The following is a 19,396-nucleotide window of genomic DNA, read 5'->3' on the forward strand; positions in this document are numbered from 1 at the left end:
TTTTCAGACTAAATTTGATTTAAAAAAAAAAACATCCTTGTGTATCCATCCCAAACCCTTGGTGTATGGGTGTCCAACTCCAATCCTAGAGCTCTACCACTCTACAAAGTTAATATACGATTAACTATTTCAACCCACTCTTCAGCATGCTCTAATATTCAAAAAATCTTGAAGGCCATGATAACTGGATTATGCAAGTTGGATAGCGGGTGGCACCAAATAATGTGGGGCAAAATATCTCCAGGACCACACTTGAACACTGCGTCATTGTAATAAATATTATTACAGTGCATCACACTTTTTCACCAATGTTTATTAAAGAGCAAGGGTCCATGAAAACAACCCAGATAGAGCCAGTGTCCTTCACACTCCTCCTATCTGAGGAGGTGTTGAGGTGACACCAGCCCTCACATTCCCCAAACACTCTCTCTACGCTGGCACCTAGTCTGGGTTACGGAGAGTAGCGGAGCCAGGACTAAATTCCCACATCAGCACCTACACACCACATCACTGACCCCTGCCCCCGAAAATAACCACAGTTCCATAAACATACTGTGTGCGTGCAGCATCCATGAGTGCTCCACTGGCCCGTGTTATGAACTAGCTGTCAGTCGGGTTTTGAATGTTATCGCCCAAACTGTTTAACTTTTTCAGCCAAAGGATTAACCCTGTTTGTCAGCACTGACTACCTTTATTCAGCAAATGCATCAAATGACCTCATGTTCTGTGTCTAGCAGACTTTGCCTAATCTACATGTACTGAGTGTGACTGGGTGCCAGTGGAGAGACTAGCGGAGCAGAGAGGGTGAGAGAAGTGTGCCTACGGAGGTGTGAGGGCTGGTGTCATCCCTGCACCTCCCCAAATGAGACCAGAGGTGTTAGACCTGGTGAAGTGAATCAGATTAGCAGGGTCACTGCACAAAGTTGATAGACTGGGACCAATTAAATAACGTTGAACAACACTTATGATATCTATTTGGAAATAATGGACATTTATTACTTGAATCATTTTCTAACTCCACATATTTAGCAATTACCTACCAACACATTTCAGTAAATGGATTTCACTGCTATACATACCATCTTAACAGAGGAACAATGCCTGTCCATATCAACCATAATACAATTCATTAACTTACTGTTAGTTGAGCCAGTACTTGGTCAGTTAACAAAAGAAAACCACAGACAAATGTTAGTAAATGAAGAAATCATGTTTGACTGGTCTTTGAACAACCTATAAAAATTAAATATATTCAAGGTAAATATTCAATAGCTTACCTGTATTGTACCTCAACAAGAGTATTGGTAGATTACACTCACTCTTGGTTCTCTACTGTTCAATAGAATAGGTTTAGCAGCAGGCAGTTTCTTATGTACCTTCTTACAAATAACAAATAACATTCCCAGAGACAAGATATTATTGCTTTTGAGAAAAATCATAAGAAGTCTCTTTAAAGCAATACCGGGTTCCACCAATCATGCATCTCGAATGTAAATCAGTGAGCTACTTAATCTCAAAAAGTGTGTCTTTGTTCAGGGAGAGGGTTATTGCTAGCTACAGTCAACCAAACATGTACGGGTTTGTTGATTCTTAAAATAAAGAAATAATTACTTTCAATATTTGATGAATATTGAATTCTCTTACAGTGTGTTACAAGTGTTGTTTTAAATTAAGGATTCTTGTTGACTCGCTTAAAAAAATAATTAGACCAGTGAGTTGGTGATTACTGAAATTCCAAACTCCGGGGGAGAAAAGGTTTAGGAGAGGCTTGTGGTGGGGGTTTCCAAAGCTCAACAAACGTGAAAACATACGTTCGTTAACTTATGTCCACCCCCAAAGACACAGTTGCAAATGAACAGAATAAACAGGGTTCCGTTTGTTTTCGTTAGATTTGTTATTTCGAGATTAGACATTTGGTCAAGATAACGCGTAAACGATAGTTCAGTGTACCGTGCAGGGCTCATAAAACCCAAAGTTAATATAGCGAACCCAGCCTAAACTTTCTCAAGGCATGCTAAAGACTCATTTCTCCCACACTAGTTCTAAATTTGTACTTCATATGTACATATGTAGGCCTACTACATTTGTTCGAGAAAACGACAAGCCTCGGCTAAATTTAACTTATTCTATGATACCTGATTTAGGACATTACCATAGCGCAGAAAATACGTTAATTAAAATGGAAAATCATGACTTAATGTCTAGTTTAATTTGATTTTGTATTATTTTATTTTTAGGATAGTTTATCCTCAGTATGGTATCCTAATTGTTTTGCCCATTGAGAGCATGCGTCCATTTGTGCCTTTTGCCTGCGTGTCTGTTTGCTGGCCCTATAGGAGGCCAACGTGCTGTTGTCCCGCAAATTTGTTCTTCCAAACGGAGCCTCGAAGTCTATCAAGCACCCATTAAAGGTTCATTAAAATCGTGTAGTGAGATATTTTGCACCTGGCTTAACGGGATCGAGTGCTAACGCGTGCTTCAAGAAAAACATGCATACTCAGCACGGGCTGAAAGTGTAACGACTGATCCACGTTCAGTTTCTGAGACATGCTCTACATTTTTGTCCACGTGTAAAAGTAAAGGGAGCTGATCATAGATCAGTTGTAGGAGGAACAATTTAGTAGAATCACGTTGATATAAAGATGATATAGCCTGATTTTGATTATTTTACGCATTGCGTTACACCTGTTAAAATATAAAAAATACAGACACTTTTAATTCAGCTTAGATTTTCCCCTCATTTTTGCAGTTTTGCTCAAACATATATCTATCTATCTATCTATCTATCTATCTATCTATCTATCTATCTATCTATCTATCTATCTATCTATCTATCTATCTATCTATCTATCTATCTAATTCTATAGGCAACGTGTATCTGACTATGTTAACAATGTATTGGAAGCTTATTAAGTAACTATATATGGCCCATCTTCTGCATTCAAGACCCCCTGTCGTGTTTCTCGCAGATGGTGTCCAAGTTTGCCCCTTCTTGTTATTGCAAAAACCTCACGGTACCAGATTTCTCACCCTCACGCTGTGGCGCATTGTTTATACAACTGGAGAAGCCTTCACACCAAAATGCCCTCAGCACCCCAGTTATTTGGCAGATGGGCTCACTCCTCCAACTTCTGTCGCCATAACTCAGTCCCACCCCGCCCCTGCTGTTCTGGGTCTTTATAAACCCCTGGATTCAACTCCTTGCCATTCATTCCGTACACTCGCTTGCAGTCGACGATTCTTCGTGCCTGAACTACAAAAGAGAATAGCGGACCATCCGTTAGAGGACCCATTAATTTCCCATTTTGGACTACCAGACGAAAGAAATATGCATTTTGCTTGCCCCATCGCTACACAGATGTCTTTCGGCAAGGCACCGGGTTTTATCTTGGCTGCGACAGACTCTGGAATGCAGCAGTCACACGTCGGCAGGTGAGCTTTTACCTAAATATCAATAGACAAAAATACCTAAAAATATTTTACATTAGGTTTTAAATCGTGTGTTGTACGTGGACACCACAATTATATATAATATCCGTGATTTAGCGAGCAAAATGACTGAAATTAGGAAATTAGAATTTTATATAATTATTTCAGTCAATAAACCATGCACGTTGCTTTTAGGCTGAGTCTGAAATTTCACATTCCAAAAGTCCTTTTGTGTGACACCAACCCTGGCTCGTGCCTTCTTTTAGCCGCGCTGTCCTGTGGAGACCCTGGCTCGTGTCCAGTCAAGATGCGCAAACTGGGTGCCGGAGACGCAAGCTCTCTTGCGTAAGTTTTCCTCTGAATTTTCGAGTGTTAAAAGTGTAGCTTATCTGCTAATGCTGTCTCAACAGCCTGTATAGATGTTAGTTTGAATGGCAAGTAGCCTACTGCTAGAAGCGAATAATTGTCAATTATTTAGAAAAATAAATTAACTTTAATTGTGAGTATCTACCTCACATTCAAACATGTAGTACCCTTCCCCTAAGAATAGTTAATATCGACTGCTGAGCTATTTGAAAACTTTGTTTTATGGGATGTCTGGGATGTGAGCTGCATTTACCTGCAATGTTTGTAAAAAACGCAACCCGAGCCCATGGAGCCAGCAGGAAGCTCTGAGGAGATAGACAGGCATGTGGAGCACATTAGCAACAGGATGCTGGTGGAGAAGGTGTGACAGTCAAGCTGTTTTCTTGACACCATGCCACTCATTGAGAGAGAGAGAGAGAGAGAGAGAGAGAGAGAGAGAGAGAGAGAGAGAGAGAGAGAGCAACTGTAACACTGAGACACTTTGCCATATGGCACCACTGTCTGCGGCAGAGTGAGAAGGCAGGAGTTGGCACCCAGTGCGGAGGTGTAGGGAGAATAGCTTTCAGCAAGCTAGCATGTTCCTGCCAAGACCGAAGTAGACACCTCAGGATCTTGGGAGAGCATTTGTTTCCCACCCTTTGCCTGACACCCACCAAGTCACGGCTATTGTGCCCTGCCCGCGGCGAAACACCGCCACTGAGTTGCTGCTGATATCACCCCATAAACGCAGGAAAGGAAGCCGTGTTGGATGTTTTCATTTGCTTTGTGTTTTGTGAATGTAGCCCTTACGCTTCTTTCCTCTCTCTTTACAGCCTTATTCCAGATCTACAGTGCCAAGTAACACTACAGCAGATGGCAAAACTCAGTCTTTCCAGCACCCTGTCAGGTCAGTGCTTTTTTTAGTTAGCACACATGTTTGCAGTATATTGAGGGCCTGCAGCTTTATGGTCAGTCAAATGAAATCAGTAGCTTCAAAAGGCAAAACTCTACTTGGACCCAAACACAAAGTAAAATTAAAATTGTCATCCCAAAAGAATGTCATTTTAAATATTACCTCTGTTTTTATCACAGACTTTTTTGGCCAAAGTCCAAGTCGTATGACTACCTGTACAGCGATGGTGAAGCCCTGCTGAGGAACTTCCCCGTGCAAGCGACCATCAGCTTCTATGACGAGTCCGACAGCGAGGAGGAGGAGGAGGATCAGGACAGCTGGGATGAAGAAGAGGACGGCGATGACAAAGAGTGCCTCAAACCCCAGGGCCATGTCACCACCTTAAATTGAATTCACAGACTCAATGATAAGGGCCTCCAGTGGACCCAAGTGCTATCACTCATTCTGGCAGGTCTGCTCCATCTCTTCTCAGATGGAAGCTCTTGATTGGGTACACCATCCCCTGGCTGCATGGTTTGGGCATATTTCTTTTTTCTCATAGCAGGAATTCAATTAATGCAATGCCGTTTTCCACAAAAATGTCTTCCTATCTGTCTTCCTAATTGTAATTTCCTCTGGGAATTGAATAATGGAAACCACACAGTCCCACATTGGGATGAATGTGTGGTTTCCAAGCTATCTCAGGGTCCTGTTCCCCCCGTCCCTAATTTATGTTGTATATATCCACATATATATTTATGTCCTATTTTTTTACTTTTGCATTTGACATAGAATAAACTATATATATATATATATACAAAAGAAAATGAATATGAGTCTTTATTTTGCTGCTTTCAGTTGCTAGTTTGGGTTTGATCAGAAGTGCCTCTTCTAAACTATCATGGTGGTTTCTTTGATGTTATCTCACCCAATCAGCTTGTCCAGGGAGGGCCTGTTCCATGTCTGTCTGGATTTTAGGCATATCAGGTCTAATAGAGGATAGTGGAGGATGTCAGAGGTTAAAAGATTTGGCTGTCCCCTCTGATGTCAGGTCACAGGATAGCCCTGCTGTTCTTAGTTATACTGCATCTGTGCACAACACAAAAAGGTGCAAAATAACCAATTTTTTTGTGCATTCTCTCAGATTTCTGTTTTTAGGTTTTTATTGATAACTTGATGGAATGCATAATGTGTCCAGTAATACAGAGGGTCTTCGTTTGTTTATTGGGCATTTTCACTGTACATATGTTCTTGTTTTGGTTTTGTTACATGGTACATAATATAGAGATTTTCATAGTTTTACTCTGAATATTATGCCCAGAATCTCTTTTCATAATTCTAGGTTCATCCAGTAGAATAACAACACTACCCCAACAAAACCCACACTGTACGTCACATACAGATAAGATTCATCAGTGACCTAATAAATCAGATTAGTTGAAGAAGACTGAATGCAGGGAAATGTAGTCTTTTAACATAAGGTGTGGCATGGGATGAGACCCCGATACCTTACCCTCCGTATAATAAAAATAGGATATTGTGTTGTCCGTTACATTATAGCTGGAAAAAGTAGCAAAGATGCCATGTAAATATTGTTTATCTGTTTTCTGAAATTACGCCAAAGTGCAAATTTATTATATGTTCGTAGACTACAGTACCCAAGATGTATATATATATATATTTTTCATTCCAGAGGCTTGACTTTAAGCGTCCAAAATAATCAAAAAAGATTTGATTGGACAAGCAGAGGAAAGTGGTAGTTTTTATTGGTGGACCCAGATCTCTGTCAGACGTGGTGTGTGACTCATGTGGGCGCTCCCTCGGTGGAAGCAGGAATGGAATGGCTCCGCAACCCTAACGGCGCGGAAGGTATGGCTTTATTTTTCCTACGTGTATCCCCGTAAGTTACAGATGCCAGCTACACGTGTAGCCTTCTGTTTGTTTTCTGTTGATGGCTGAAATAAGCAAAGCAAAGAAATGAAACTAACTCAGTCATTTATACTAAATAAGATAGAAGCCTATTCCGCTCAGCCCAGGAGTTTTCTGAGTCTACTTCTTAGGCTGCGTGCGTGTCTTAATGAATATTTTATTAATCTTTATGGTAGCAAGATGGCATTTAAAGATGTGTCAGACATGGCGAATTGCGCCTCTTTTTAAACATTCTGCCTTGGGCACACTGACGACATGTGTAATCAATAGCCTCGCACGTTATTTATGGAAATGTTCAGAAGCAAATAACAACACCGCACGTTTCGATTCTTAGCTCAGTCCTTACTGTAACCTATTTGATCTAAGACAAGAGACTGCAACGCGATAGACATCTTCTATTGTCCGTCTCTATCGTAAAGCTGGAATCGCAAGTGGTAAACTGTCAAATAAGACTCGTGTCCTCACAAGAATAGCGCTACTGTATTCTCTAGTAGGCTCGAGTGATATAAATTTAGATCGCACATCTCTTTCGACACGTCTGCCCCGGTTCGTTTCTATGGAAACATCCTCCCCCGCCCTCCTCCGGCATATTTACGTGGTTAAACGTCTATAAAAGGTGGTATCCGTTAACAGATAAGTCGATAAATAAAAACTTTAGTCTGTAGTAAATGCTAATAATACATTATGTTCATATTGAAACGGTACATTAATACATTGTAGATCATAGGAGAACAGCGCAATTTCGTTCTATATTTATGTGTGAAAGAAAGAATCCGAGAATGTTTGTTCAAGAGTATGTTTATTCACATAAAGCCTTGGTCATTAGGAGTAAAAATCTTATTTTTATTCTTGTAATGTGTAACTAGAACACAAGCACAGGTAGAAAACCACAATAAGGCATGACGCATGCAACTCTTTAAATTGACGTTTTTCCCCCCAGTACAGAATATCCTAGGCTACGTTCTCCATTGGTAGCATGGCAGCGGGTAAGAGCTTTGCATGGCATCAACATCTCACCTTGCATGGTTGCATGCAACCTACATCATACAGATAATGTATGTATACACACATACACACACTCCACTTAAAACATTAAAAAACCCTTTTCCCATTTCTGATTCAGTTCAGTGATCACATGGCGGAACACATTTTGAATATGTTTCAGTACTGAAATGCAAAATACTTTAAAAGTAGGTTAAGGTTTCTGTCAAGAGTTGACATTAAGGAGGGTAGTTTGTTTTGTTTGTTTTTTAAAGCCTCGTTGGCTTTTACAGAATGTGTTTAATCTCACTGTCAACACTGTTAGATGGATGGTGTGTTGGGGTGGTGCGGCCACGTTAACCTTCCGTTCATGCTGTGCTACACTTACTTGAGTAGTTAAATAGTTCACATACATATTTATATGGGACATGAAGAAAGGAATGACATTCTGTCAGACTAGGAATGCGGATGGAAAGGCTAGTGTTTTCATTCCTAATAATGTGACACAGGGAATGTTTTTTTTTGTGAGTTATATAAAATCTACACCCAACCCACCGTCTCCAAGGCTTTGACAGACCTCAACAATTCCACCTGCCTTTCCCATGTTCTGACCGCCTTTGCCCTCAACTTTACTGGTCTCTCTATCCATCTCACCATCTGATGCTCTCTCTCCATCATAGAATTCCTAAATGGGAAGGATGCACACTCTCTCCTCAAGCGCTTTCCGCGGGCTAATGGGTTTATTGAGGAGATTTGGCCGGGAAACATTGAGAGGGAGTGTGTGGAAGAGAGCTGCAGCTTCGAGGAGGCTAATGAGGTGTTTGATAACAAGGAAAAAACAGTAAGATCTGGTGATTGCTTCCATTTTTATTGTTTTGAGTAATGAAGTCTCATGAAATATGAGCGATGATACATGCATTTCTGTAGATTAATTTTGACAGTATGAATATCAAGTTTAATATACCAGTGTCAAATATTTTGGTCAAAGAACACTAAAGCATTTTCCAGTGATTAATGTTCTATTATTATCAATGACAACATCACATACAAAATACAATGTTCTCTTTAGATGGAGTTCTGGAAGACACGCAGTGTCTATACGGTGACCAGCAATAATGAATCCCGCTCGGAGCGTGCAGACACTGTGTACATGGTGGTGCCTCTTCTGGGCGTGGCCCTCCTCATCATCATCGCTCTCTTCCTCATCTGGCGCTGCCAGCTCCAGAAAGCCACACGTCGCCGCCCGGCCTACACTCAGAACCGCTACCTGGCCAACCGCAACACACGCAGCCTTCCCAGAATCCTAGTGCACCGTGACAGCCCATCGCACACAGAGAGCTCCCATGCCAATGAGAGGCCCAGCGTGGTGGTCAGCGGTGGGGAAAGAGGTAGTGGCGTGAACCCAGACTCCTTGCAGCATGGCGGGCATGCGCCAAACAGCCGCAGCCTTTACGTCCAGGAGTCCTCCATGTCTGTGGCGTCACGTTTGTCGGGGGCCACGCCTCCTCCCTCCTATGAAGAGGTGACGGGCCACTTGGAGAGCAGTAGTGACGAGACCACCACCACCCCCTATAGTGACCCGCCGCCCAAGTACGAGGAGATTGTTAAAGAAAAGTGAAAGTGCACAACGCGAAAGATGTGAAACAGGGTCACTTGCTGCCCGGCGCGGGATTGAACTGATCAAAAGACGTCCTTATTCCCAAGTGCTCATCACAGTTTGGGTCTGTCAGGCCAGAGTGTGCTAGTGTGCATTTTTGACCTCTTGAATTGCCCCAGGCTGATGCCGAGATTCTTGATGGGAGCGTGTGAGCTGCACTAAGAGATGTGGTTGTTGTCGTGAAGTTGTGTCCTTGAAGTCGAATGTTTGGAAGGTTTGGGCTTTGGGGCTAGGACTCCTTAATGCTTGTTCTAGAACTCTTCCTGAACCCTGGCATCAGCGCGTTGCACTGTAAAACCTCCTGCCCCTTCGACCCATCACTCCATGCTCAGTACTACTCATGAATCTCTTTCCCCTTTTTTAGGAGAAAGGTACAGCTGCGAAAAGAAGTGACACAAGTGTGCTCACTCTCCAGTTTACTGTATGCAGGATGAAAATTGTATGGGTTCTAAGGAGATCTTCAAAACGCTAGCCTATATAGCTCTTAGACAAAAAAAAATTACCTATAGAGGCGAGTGATCTGAACTATTTTATAAAACAGATCTCCGACACATGTCTAAAGGGGCTGTTTGAGATAACTGTGTGCCAGCAAAGGCACTTCAAAAATGTGCTGCCATGTAGAAAATACTCGTGGTTTGAAAAGGCACGTAGTTTTGCTGCACACTTTTATTAAGCACATTATTGCTCACTCTGCATGAATACACAGTTGGTTTCAGGCCTTAAATACATGTCACAATCAATAGAATAGTTATCGGACTGTCTGCTCGGCAGTTTCTTGCTGTGAGTGAACGCACCAAATTTTATATTTTACTCCCAATACTGTGCTCATACAACACTTTACAAGACGCAACACTTTGCAAGACTGCTCCATACACAGAAACCCACTGAGAGCACAATTACTGGATAATATAACATTCCAGACCCCTAACAGCCCCATATCCACACGTTCACTATTTTCTCTGCTCTCTGACTGTTTACAGCTTTTGTTACTTTTTTATAATAGCATAAAACTGTGTGAACATGTATAAAGCGTTATGTGGCTTTCGACCTCACCAGGTGCTATAATGTAGTACAAATGCTGCTTGTCCTCACATTATGTTCCTCATACACTATCTGTGACTCTTGGCTCTGAGTCTTCACGAATCAGCTAAACTGCCCGTACATAACACGCGCCTGAACAGTGTTTTTAGCTCAGGTTTAAGCCAATGAACTGCCGCCTTTGCAGCAAATATGTAAATAATCTATCACTGCCAACCAATAGGAGAAGGGGTCAAGGGGTGACGCGTAGAATGCTGTTTTTGAGTGGTACTGAATAACATCACAGTACGTCATTACTGTAGTCACAAGTGGTGTTCTGCAGTTTTGCATAAGACAAACACTAAACTTATTACACAGCCCGAAAATGATTCTGCACAATTTGTAATCATATAAAAATAAAAGTATAGACGTTAGTCCATCCCAGTGACTCGAATGGTGTTCATGAAGGTGAAAGGTCATTCAAAGATCACACTCACTGCATTGTGCTTCGTGGTGAAATACCAAGTTCATTTCAAGCAGTCTGGCCTTGCCACGCGTTTGCAGGATATTTGCAGTCCATTTCGCAATCGTTGAACGTTTTCTTTCGCATGTGTACCAACATCAGGTTTTGAGGACAACATAGACTTGGGTTTTTACACATTTTTGTTATTTATTGAAGTCGTTTTGGTATTTTTGTACCGTTGTAAACATCCTAACTGACTAACATTTAGAGCGCATTTGCGTTTTACCGGTAGGTGAGGTACGAGACAATCTGTTAAATAGGTTAAATCAAGGTGTTTGCTTGGACACGCATTAAACCCAGTGACACGAACTACTCACTCTAGAATGATGAAAAATAAGTGTCAGTCCAGGCGTGTTGAACATTTGACGCCAAAACACCCTGTGTGCGCATATATTGTATGGTAATTACCCAAACAAGCTGGCTAAACTGAGAACAGGGACTTGTAATCGGAGCGGACTTCTTGTCCATGAGTATTGATGGGAGAAACGCGCCCAGCAAGAGCAAACATTTGTGCATCAGCATTTACTACATCAACGCAGCTCTTATAGACCACTGAGTTTCTAGAACGATATTTATTGTACTGGTTAATTTGGTAAACTAAAGCGTCACTTGTTTTGCATACAACTAAAGACCTATGGACTATCTAAAACTGGGCCGACAAACAACTGCTGTATTTTGCCACTTTTCTCATTATCAGATTGTGTTAACGTGTACAAGACGTGAAAAATCATGTGAAATACTACAACAGCGGTTAACGCAGTTCGTGTGATATGGACATCAAATCTGGTTAACAACTCTGAGAAACTGGGTTAGACTTGTCCAAAGATGATGGATGATGACACCGGAACACAGCAACGACTGTGGCTTAACAACTTGACAAAAATATATGTATGGTTTTTTTTACGTCGCAATATAAGCTTCAAATGACCATAATGAGAAAAGGATGCTAAATGTACAAGTTGGCATGTGATGCGTGTGTATGTGTGTTCAAGCTGTGAAGGTGTGAGTGAATCTTAAATCACCTGTTTGGAGGGGCTGGTCCTGCTTTACTGTCACGGTTCATGTCACCTGAGACTCTGGACTTACCAGGCTGAAATGAATAAAAATAATGCTCTTGCCAAACAACTTTACACTGAAGGACCAATCACCGGCTAGAGACCATGTCCTAGAGACCATGCTGTTGATGGCTGAAACTGCTGCTTTAAGATTAGGGGAACGTTTGTCGTTGGAAGAGTAATTAGCGGAAACCTACTTTTGAAAATGAAGTAAACGACACCTGCTTTAGCGTTGAAGGAACGCTAGTGAAATAAAAGGGTTATGGATTCTCACTAAAGTGCTATAGGCTTCTAACCTCACATCATGGTTTTATTTTTATTGTTTGTCTTTTTGGTGGTGAATGAGACGTGTGTTTCTTCCCACCTACATTCCCAGAAGGTTTCATCAAAGCCACAGGTTTTCCTTAATAACTATAAGTTAAACGTTATGGATTATGTATGTAGTTGCAGAATCAATGTACACCTTTATGTATATGTTTTATTTATTTATTTTTGCTCAATCTAATTGCATGTGTTTTTTCATCCATACAAATTTGTTATATTTTTTAAGGCTTCAACCCACATGAGGCTCTATATATCTTGTATCTGTATGTGATGGTTACACCTATTTAAACACTTTTGGAATCAACATAAGCACTGTTGAAATTGTAATACGTATTTATGTAATATAAAATTGTACATTTGTGTATGTGAACTTGTATAAAAATATATAACCATATTTTATCATTTTCCATTCCATAGACATATTTTTACACAGCTATATGCTATGTATTTAGATAACCATATTGCATGAATATTGTTTTATAAAACAAGAATACAAGAATTTATCTTGCTCACATAAACACTTATGAGAGCATTATAGCTGGTCAATGAAGAAGCTCAGCCAAAGAAAATGAAGACGAACACGATGCCAGAAGGGTTTTTTTTATTTTTATTTACCAATTTTGGTGACTTTAAAACCAGCAAAAAGATGTAGTCTTCCCCAAAACCATTCTATCATTCCGTTTTTCTCCTTTCAAGCCACACTGGTGCCAAGGCAAAGTCACAGACCCTATGTGTACAAAAAGCTATGGTTATTTATGATATTCTTGCTTTGGTAAGTGGTTTGAAAATACATGTATTTGCTCCTGTCAGTTCCCCCATTTCTGTCATAACAATGTGTTCCAAGTGCCAAATTTGCTGTTCGTGAAAGCACTGTATCCTTCGCGAATATTAAACCAGTGAACCATACTCTGTGGTCATTTTACACTGGGAGTTTCCGTTTTTGTTGCTTCTCGTTGTCATTTTAGCGTCAATAAACTGGAGGCTTGTCAGGCGGACCCTCCCTTTCCCCGTGTAGCCTAGCTGGCTCCTCTCATGTGAGGAAGTTATCACCCTGAACTGAAGGTTTGTTGTTACCCAGGAAGCAGAAGTGTTTGTGTCAGTTAGCTAGGCAACATATACATATTTCAACATCACTTAAGATAAGTTAATACGAACTTCTGGCGTTTGTTCAGCTAGTTTGTCTTGTTTGTGTCCAGTTTGGCCTCGTCTACTTACTAGCGTAGCTAGTTTACTTAGCTAACTTAGAAAGGGCAAATTAGTTGTGCTGGCTAGCTATCTAGCTTAGTTGTAATGTAACTAAAATACTGCCTTGTGGTTTATGTTTCTTCCTCACTGTGTGATCCCACAGTGAACTGGACTAAGTTATTTTAATTTTGAACGTCTAGGCTAAATATTCAGTCCTGACTCACATGTTTAGCTATAGCTACTTGTGTCAATAATACGACTGTCATATGCTTCCTAACCTGCATATAACCAGCTATAATTGCCCTTTCTTTCTGTCAACCTAACGAACTAGATAATTCAGCTTAACGTCGCAGGATATAAATTTTAAGTAGTATATAAGTAGTACCAAATTCGTAAAAATGCTAGCTACCCGTCTAACTTTGTTGCTGGACTCATTAACTCTACGACCTCGTAATATATTTTATAGTTAATATTTTGATCCGGTAGATTGTAATCCGGTAGACTGTAATCCGTGATACCTGTAATCGCACGAAAGTTACAAAGTACACTGTCCAGTATTTAAAAGGTTGATGCAGGGCTGCATATAATCACTTATAATCGATTCCGATTCACAGCCTGTTGGACGGTCATGACAGCTCTTGTACATTTGGACGAAGCATCACAGATGCGTGGTGGCGATCCGACCTTCACAGAAGTAATCAGCCAGAGGATGAGGGTACCAGAGCGGCTGCGAGTGGGTCCTGGAGTACTGCCTGACCAGCTGAACCAAACGTCAGAGGATCTCCGTCCTGTGTACAGCATGCATGTACCTGACAGACTAGCTTTAACAGGTGTGTCATCCTCAGGCATTTAAAAAAGTAAAAACAAAACACACATACGTGCAAACAAAGAAAACAAATGATGGCGTGGTACTACAACATATGTTTATCATACATGTTGTTCATCATAGATGCTCCTGACCTGAGTCCACGGCCTCTCTTCTCCAAACAAAGATCCACAGGCCAGGCCTCGTCTAGCTCTGACCTGCAGCTCATGCAACATGGGTCCTGGCATAGGGAGATTCAGGTAATCTGACCACAGCCTTCAGCAAATGTCCTTTTGCCCTCTCTGCCCTAATTCAGGCACACAGAGACTGGATTCAAGAGATTAAAGATTCTTTTGTTTTTGGTTTGTGATTTAATTGCAGTAATGGCCAGAGACAATAAGATTTGTTTTTCGTGTCTGATAAGTGGGGTGTGATTGCGAGTGCTGATGTTTGCTTGCTGTCAACATTTGTTTACTCATCCACTGTGTTCCACTGACTGCTGCATTGTTCAGACTTTATTACCTTATACACTTTAGCTACAGATATTTGGTCTTTCATCAAACTGTTGTTTTTAGGCTGTGTACTTTGGACATTACAATTGTTGTGAGGAATGCCTTGTGGTGACAGTCCGACGTGTTGCCCACAGAGTCCGCTACGCAGGTCGTACAGTGACCAGGCATTTGGAAGGACCCCCCCTGGAACCCCCACACAGCCCAAGCAAACACCACATTCCCCTTTTCAGTGAGTACACTGCACATTAGGCAGTTGTGGCGAATGAGCAATGAACCTATTTTAAGAATTATTTTCAGAAACTGTTTTTAGTCAGATTCTGGTGTTGATCTAGTGTCTATGCCCACACAATGGAAATATCACGAGGAATAGAACACCAGTCATGGCCTTCACAGCAGTATATGTTTGCCATATGCAGAGTCTGTACATTTCTCCTACAGTAGTGCTTCTATGTGCTGTAGTGGTAGAATTTTTGGTCTATTTTTGGTAGAAGATTTGAAACGGCTCCTTTTATGCACAAGCCAGTGGGCAGGCTGCTTAGCTAGAGTCTAAGAGTCAAGTACTTCATGGAAATTGGGGGGGTTCCATGTGTTACTGTACAAATCTTTGGTACAATTTTGGGCCTTTGGCATCACCTGAACGAGACACCTGAACAAGTGGGCCATCTGTCATCAGTCCCATTTTAAAGTTGCCTTTGTATAAAGAGATTGGATCAATTTGCCTCTATTTCATACTTATTATAAACTTATCAGGAGCTTGTAAAAAAAGCATAATCACAAACATAAGAAATCCCACCCATCTGTTAGTTTGTGAAGTGTTTTGCAGCTGCTGTTAGTAACAGTGGTACTCCTTTTGTTTATTCTGGCCATTGCCGGTCCCCCTTGACTTGGCCATGGTAGGCGCAGTGTTGGAAGGGCTTCCACTGAGTGCTCAGACCCAGCCCTGACCACACCCCTGGAGATACCTGCCTTCCCACAGAGCCTCCTGTCCCCCCACAGCATGCTACAGGTGGCCAGGCAGCTGGGCCAGCAGGCCTCGCAGAGAATCCTTCAGACTGTCACTCAGAAATACTCCTCCAGGTGATGCACCCCGCTAACCCTTAACCCCTCCCGCCTGCTTGAAGGAAAATTCTGCTGTCGGCCTGAAGCTGTTGCTTCAGTCACAACCCTTTGGTTTTTAACTCTGCATGTCTGGTTTCACTGGAGGTATCTGAACACCTCCTTAACCTTCTGCCTGCGCTGCTTCTCACTTTCAGGATTAGCTGTATTTGCTTTTCTGCTAGCAAGCGGTCCCAAGCTACACGCAGGGATGCACAGCTCTCCTCTTGTCTTGCCCGCTAGAGCTAGTATGTGGTCCATGTTTGGGAAGCTAAAAAGATCATAGTTCCATTCCAGTCCAATGCACGTCCATTCCTGTGGGCTCTGTCTCTGTCTCTTATGTTGGAAGGTTCTGTTCCCACGAGAGCACTCCGCCTCTGCCAGTCGAGGTTCACGCTGACCGGGCCCAGAGAAGGTGACTGTTATGTTCTGATGTTGATGAATGTACCGTTTTGCTGCTTATCAAATTTGTAATGTTTTCTCATGTTATGAGGATTTAAGTGGCCAGAGAATAGTGTTGTGGATGAAGATGGGAACCTGATGGCTGTCTTTGTTCTGACACCTCCCCATCTGTTATGCTGCTCATGTCTGTTTTGCTTTGCTTCATGTTGTCTGCTAATCATGAATGGGAGTTGAGTTTGAAGAGATGAGGAAGTGTAAGATTAGCAGGCACGTGGGTGTGGTAGAACTCTGATCTGCACTCAAGTTACTCCTTGCTGCCCTGTGTTCATCCTACAGTTCCATGCAGGAGTCCTGCCTCGGTTCCGAGGGCGAGTCTGGAACCGCCGTCGAATTCATCGTGCTTCGAAGACAGGTCAGTCCGTAGAACCCTCCAGAACTTTGGTTTTTGACTGTCTTTATTTTGGACCCGAGATCTAATATATGTGCATTGTTCAATAGTCAGTCTGTGGGTGGAAGGTAAGGGGACAGTTTATTTTTGGTCTTGTCATTCGCAAAGTGACCAGAAGAGGGTGCTCCATTCCACCACATTGATAATTGACAAAAGCAAACGGTTAAATGAATGAACTCGCCAAATGTTTCGTGACGATCCTGCATGTTCCAGTAAATCCTCTCCTTGTGCCTCTCAGGTGGTGAAGATGGGCAGGCGAATAGTGGCACTGGAGAGACAGAATGCAGAGCACAGGCAGACCGAACTGGTGCTCTTTTCCCTGCTACTGTCTGCGTGCCTGTTTAACGGCTGGCTGTGGACACGCAGATAACCCCACAGAGCTTTCCGGGTGACCAGCCATGCCCCCCATGGTCTGTTCAACCCGCCCTAATATAACACGACCATTACCACCTATTGAACCATGCACTTAGTTAAGGCATGATATAGGGCTTGGTTGCACACTGTGATTGAGATACAATCAAGGCAGGAGACTATTAGATGTTGTATAATGGCAAGCCTTTTTTTCACTAACCACTGTATAAGCATGGATTAAACAAGGTGGTGTATCAAAAAATGCAGTAGGCAAAATCTGATCATTTCTAAAATAGTTGTTATATCAAAGCATCTGTTATTCAGAAGCCATGATGGCAATGGTTGTGTTCTTGTTCTATAGTACGCTCCCCAGACCTTGCCAGTTTTGTCTTTTAAACATAATGCATGATGTTTTCCTTTTATTTATTTGCCCCTTTTTACCATTTTGGCTTGTTGGACACTTTTTGTAATATATCTTAATACCTTAGCTATTTAATCTTGTAAAGTAGGACGATATTTCCTAGATTCTTTAAAGTTGGTGCATGCCTGTCGTCCAAGCGTCCATTAAAGCGAGACAGTCATTGCTCAGTATATTTATTTATTGAAAAATTAAATTAAATTTCATCAAGGAAAAAAGTTATTTGGAACGTGTTCAGGAGTATAAACCAAATAAAAAAGTCAAATTGCAATGGAAAACTGAGATGAATTTTGTAAAACAAAATATATATTTGATTAAAGAGAATACAGTTTAATTAAAATTATTCATGATTGTACAGTAATAACATTGTCAAGCAGCAACTAGAGTACACAATCTGTGATGAAACACATACTAAGAAAATGAAGAGACATTCCTTGCCTGGGGGAGGCAGAACGAAACTGAAAAGAACCACAGAGAAAGGGACAGATCTTACACACCACAGAAGAGCCGTCACTGGCCCAAACGGGGACAGAAACTGTAGAGAGTTGAAGATGGGGGGGGGGGGACGGACACTTCCCCCTGGGTACTAGATTGTCCTGAGCTGGACTATAACACATTCACCTTTTGAAGCTCTGCATAACATTTTGATTAACGAATTGAGCAAGACCATCCAGATTAATAACACAATGACTGAACCTTAGGTGGGCCTCAGGCAAAGATACTGTACAATCCATGACTCCATGACATTCTTTATACTGATCTCCATCATTTAAGGTGGTAGCAGCTAATGTCAAGGTTAGTGTCATTGTGATGAAGGCTTTGAAATGGCAAAAGGGACTTTTATTAGTGAGAACCACATTCTTTGTGCTTGAGTCTTGTATTTTGAAGTCTGCTGCTAAAACGTACTGCAAGTGCAGTTAAAATGGTGCTTCCAGCCACTGGGCCCACCCAAAGATCAGTCAGCAAACCTCAGGTCCATTGTCCCATTTTTGTGCCCAAACAAAGTTGGAGGTGACTTACAAAATTACTGGAAATATGCTAGTAGCATGTTTTTATTTTTGTTACTCTATATTTAAGATTTTTAAAAGCTGGTCGTGAGGCACATTTTGACAGTGGTTGGTATATTTGTGCTGGAATGAGTATAAAAACATTAATAAATAAATAATAGAAAAAAATAACCCTAAAACTTGGAAAATGTATGACATATTAAACCGATTGGAATTGTTATGCAGGAAATGTCAAGTACCAGTATTGGGTAATACAGAACACAGGTTCTTAGACTACATGCCAAAGACCCCTTTTACTGATCACTTCCTCACTGAAGACATTACTCCAAATACAAAAAAAACCAACACTGCTTCCTTATTAACCAACAAGAATGAAATTTTTGTTCTTGTCTTCACCTGAATTAAACGTAAGTGTATGTTTGTTGTGAAACACATTTGTGGCTCATCATGTATTCAGATATGATGCGACTTTTAGAATCTCTAAATTTAACATAGGCAAGGGGACCTATATACGTTCGTACAAATTCAAGGCACTACATAAGGTTATCCAAAATATTCTCCTAATTTTTGTTTTGAGTCGCTATATATGAGAGGTATTTTTTAGATGTTGGTGAAATGTATTATACTAAAGTATTAGAATGGAAAGAAGTGACTTTCAAAATAAAGATGAAACACTCATGGTATGTTTTCAGTGCTTACAAATATTTGTATAAGTAATAAAACACATCCATGTCATATTTGTCCTGGAACAGAACATGTCAATCACACTCTTACATTTCTTTGGTCCTGTATTTCTAAAGTGGTATTAAAGAATATGAACAATTATTAGGAGGGTCAGATTTTTTGAAGGCAACTTCAAAGCAAATCAATAGCCTACTCCTTAAAAAAAAAAGTAAACTCCTTTTTACAAATATTTCTACTTTTGTAATTCCACAAATTTAGTGTCACAGTACTGGTTTCATTTGGCAGACAACTGAACTGACATACAATGAATGTGGATCCGTTGCCTGATCGTAATCCG

At 41.2% G+C, this 19,396-nt stretch overlaps 3 protein-coding genes across 8 annotated transcripts; all 3 read left to right on the forward strand.

The window, feature by feature from the left end:
- The first annotated feature begins 3,060 nt into the window (after positions 1–3,060).
- ripply1 (ripply transcriptional repressor 1) lies at positions 3,061–5,440 on the forward strand. The gene is made up of 4 exons (XM_076980259.1): positions 3,061–3,432; positions 3,696–3,774; positions 4,608–4,681; positions 4,867–5,440. Exons 1-4 carry the CDS (start codon positions 3,329–3,331, stop codon positions 5,075–5,077), a joined length of 468 nt encoding a protein of 155 aa, XP_076836374.1. The 5' UTR covers positions 3,061–3,328; the 3' UTR covers positions 5,078–5,440.
- Positions 5,441–6,434: 994 nt separating this feature from the next.
- prrg3 (proline rich and Gla domain 3) lies at positions 6,435–13,006 on the forward strand. 3 transcript variants are annotated; one of them, XM_076979947.1, is made up of 4 exons: positions 6,435–6,535; positions 7,536–7,581; positions 8,257–8,417; positions 8,646–13,006. In XM_076979947.1, exons 2-4 carry the CDS (start codon positions 7,572–7,574, stop codon positions 9,192–9,194), a joined length of 720 nt encoding a protein of 239 aa, XP_076836062.1. In that variant the 5' UTR covers positions 6,435–6,535; positions 7,536–7,571; the 3' UTR covers positions 9,195–13,006. The 3 variants fall into 3 exon arrangements, with proteins under 3 accessions (XP_076836062.1, XP_076836063.1, XP_076836061.1); XM_076979948.1 differs by having other exon boundaries at positions 6,470–6,535; positions 7,541–7,581; XM_076979946.1 differs by lacking the exon at positions 7,536–7,581 and having other exon boundaries at positions 6,476–6,535.
- An 82-nt stretch (positions 13,007–13,088) lies between these two features.
- On the forward strand, positions 13,089–19,336 carry LOC143481808 (mitochondrial fission factor-like). Of its 4 annotated transcripts, XM_076979942.1 has the most exons (8): positions 13,090–13,214; positions 13,952–14,167; positions 14,287–14,402; positions 14,789–14,883; positions 15,552–15,731; positions 16,099–16,164; positions 16,488–16,563; positions 16,838–19,336. In XM_076979942.1, the coding sequence occupies exons 2-8, from the start codon at positions 13,966–13,968 to the stop codon at positions 16,967–16,969; spliced, it is 867 nt and encodes a 288-aa protein (XP_076836057.1). In that variant the 5' UTR covers positions 13,090–13,214; positions 13,952–13,965; the 3' UTR covers positions 16,970–19,336. The 4 variants fall into 4 exon arrangements, with proteins under 4 accessions (XP_076836059.1, XP_076836060.1, XP_076836057.1 ...); XM_076979944.1 differs by lacking the exon at positions 16,099–16,164 and having other exon boundaries at positions 13,089–13,214; XM_076979945.1 differs by lacking the exon at positions 15,552–15,731 and having other exon boundaries at positions 13,089–13,214.
- The last annotated feature ends 60 nt before the right edge of the window (positions 19,337–19,396 follow it).

The sequence above is a fragment of the Brachyhypopomus gauderio genome, chromosome 18 (genome assembly GCF_052324685.1).
Source record: "Brachyhypopomus gauderio isolate BG-103 chromosome 18, BGAUD_0.2, whole genome shotgun sequence".
Lineage (NCBI taxonomy): Eukaryota > Metazoa > Chordata > Actinopteri > Gymnotiformes > Hypopomidae > Brachyhypopomus > Brachyhypopomus gauderio.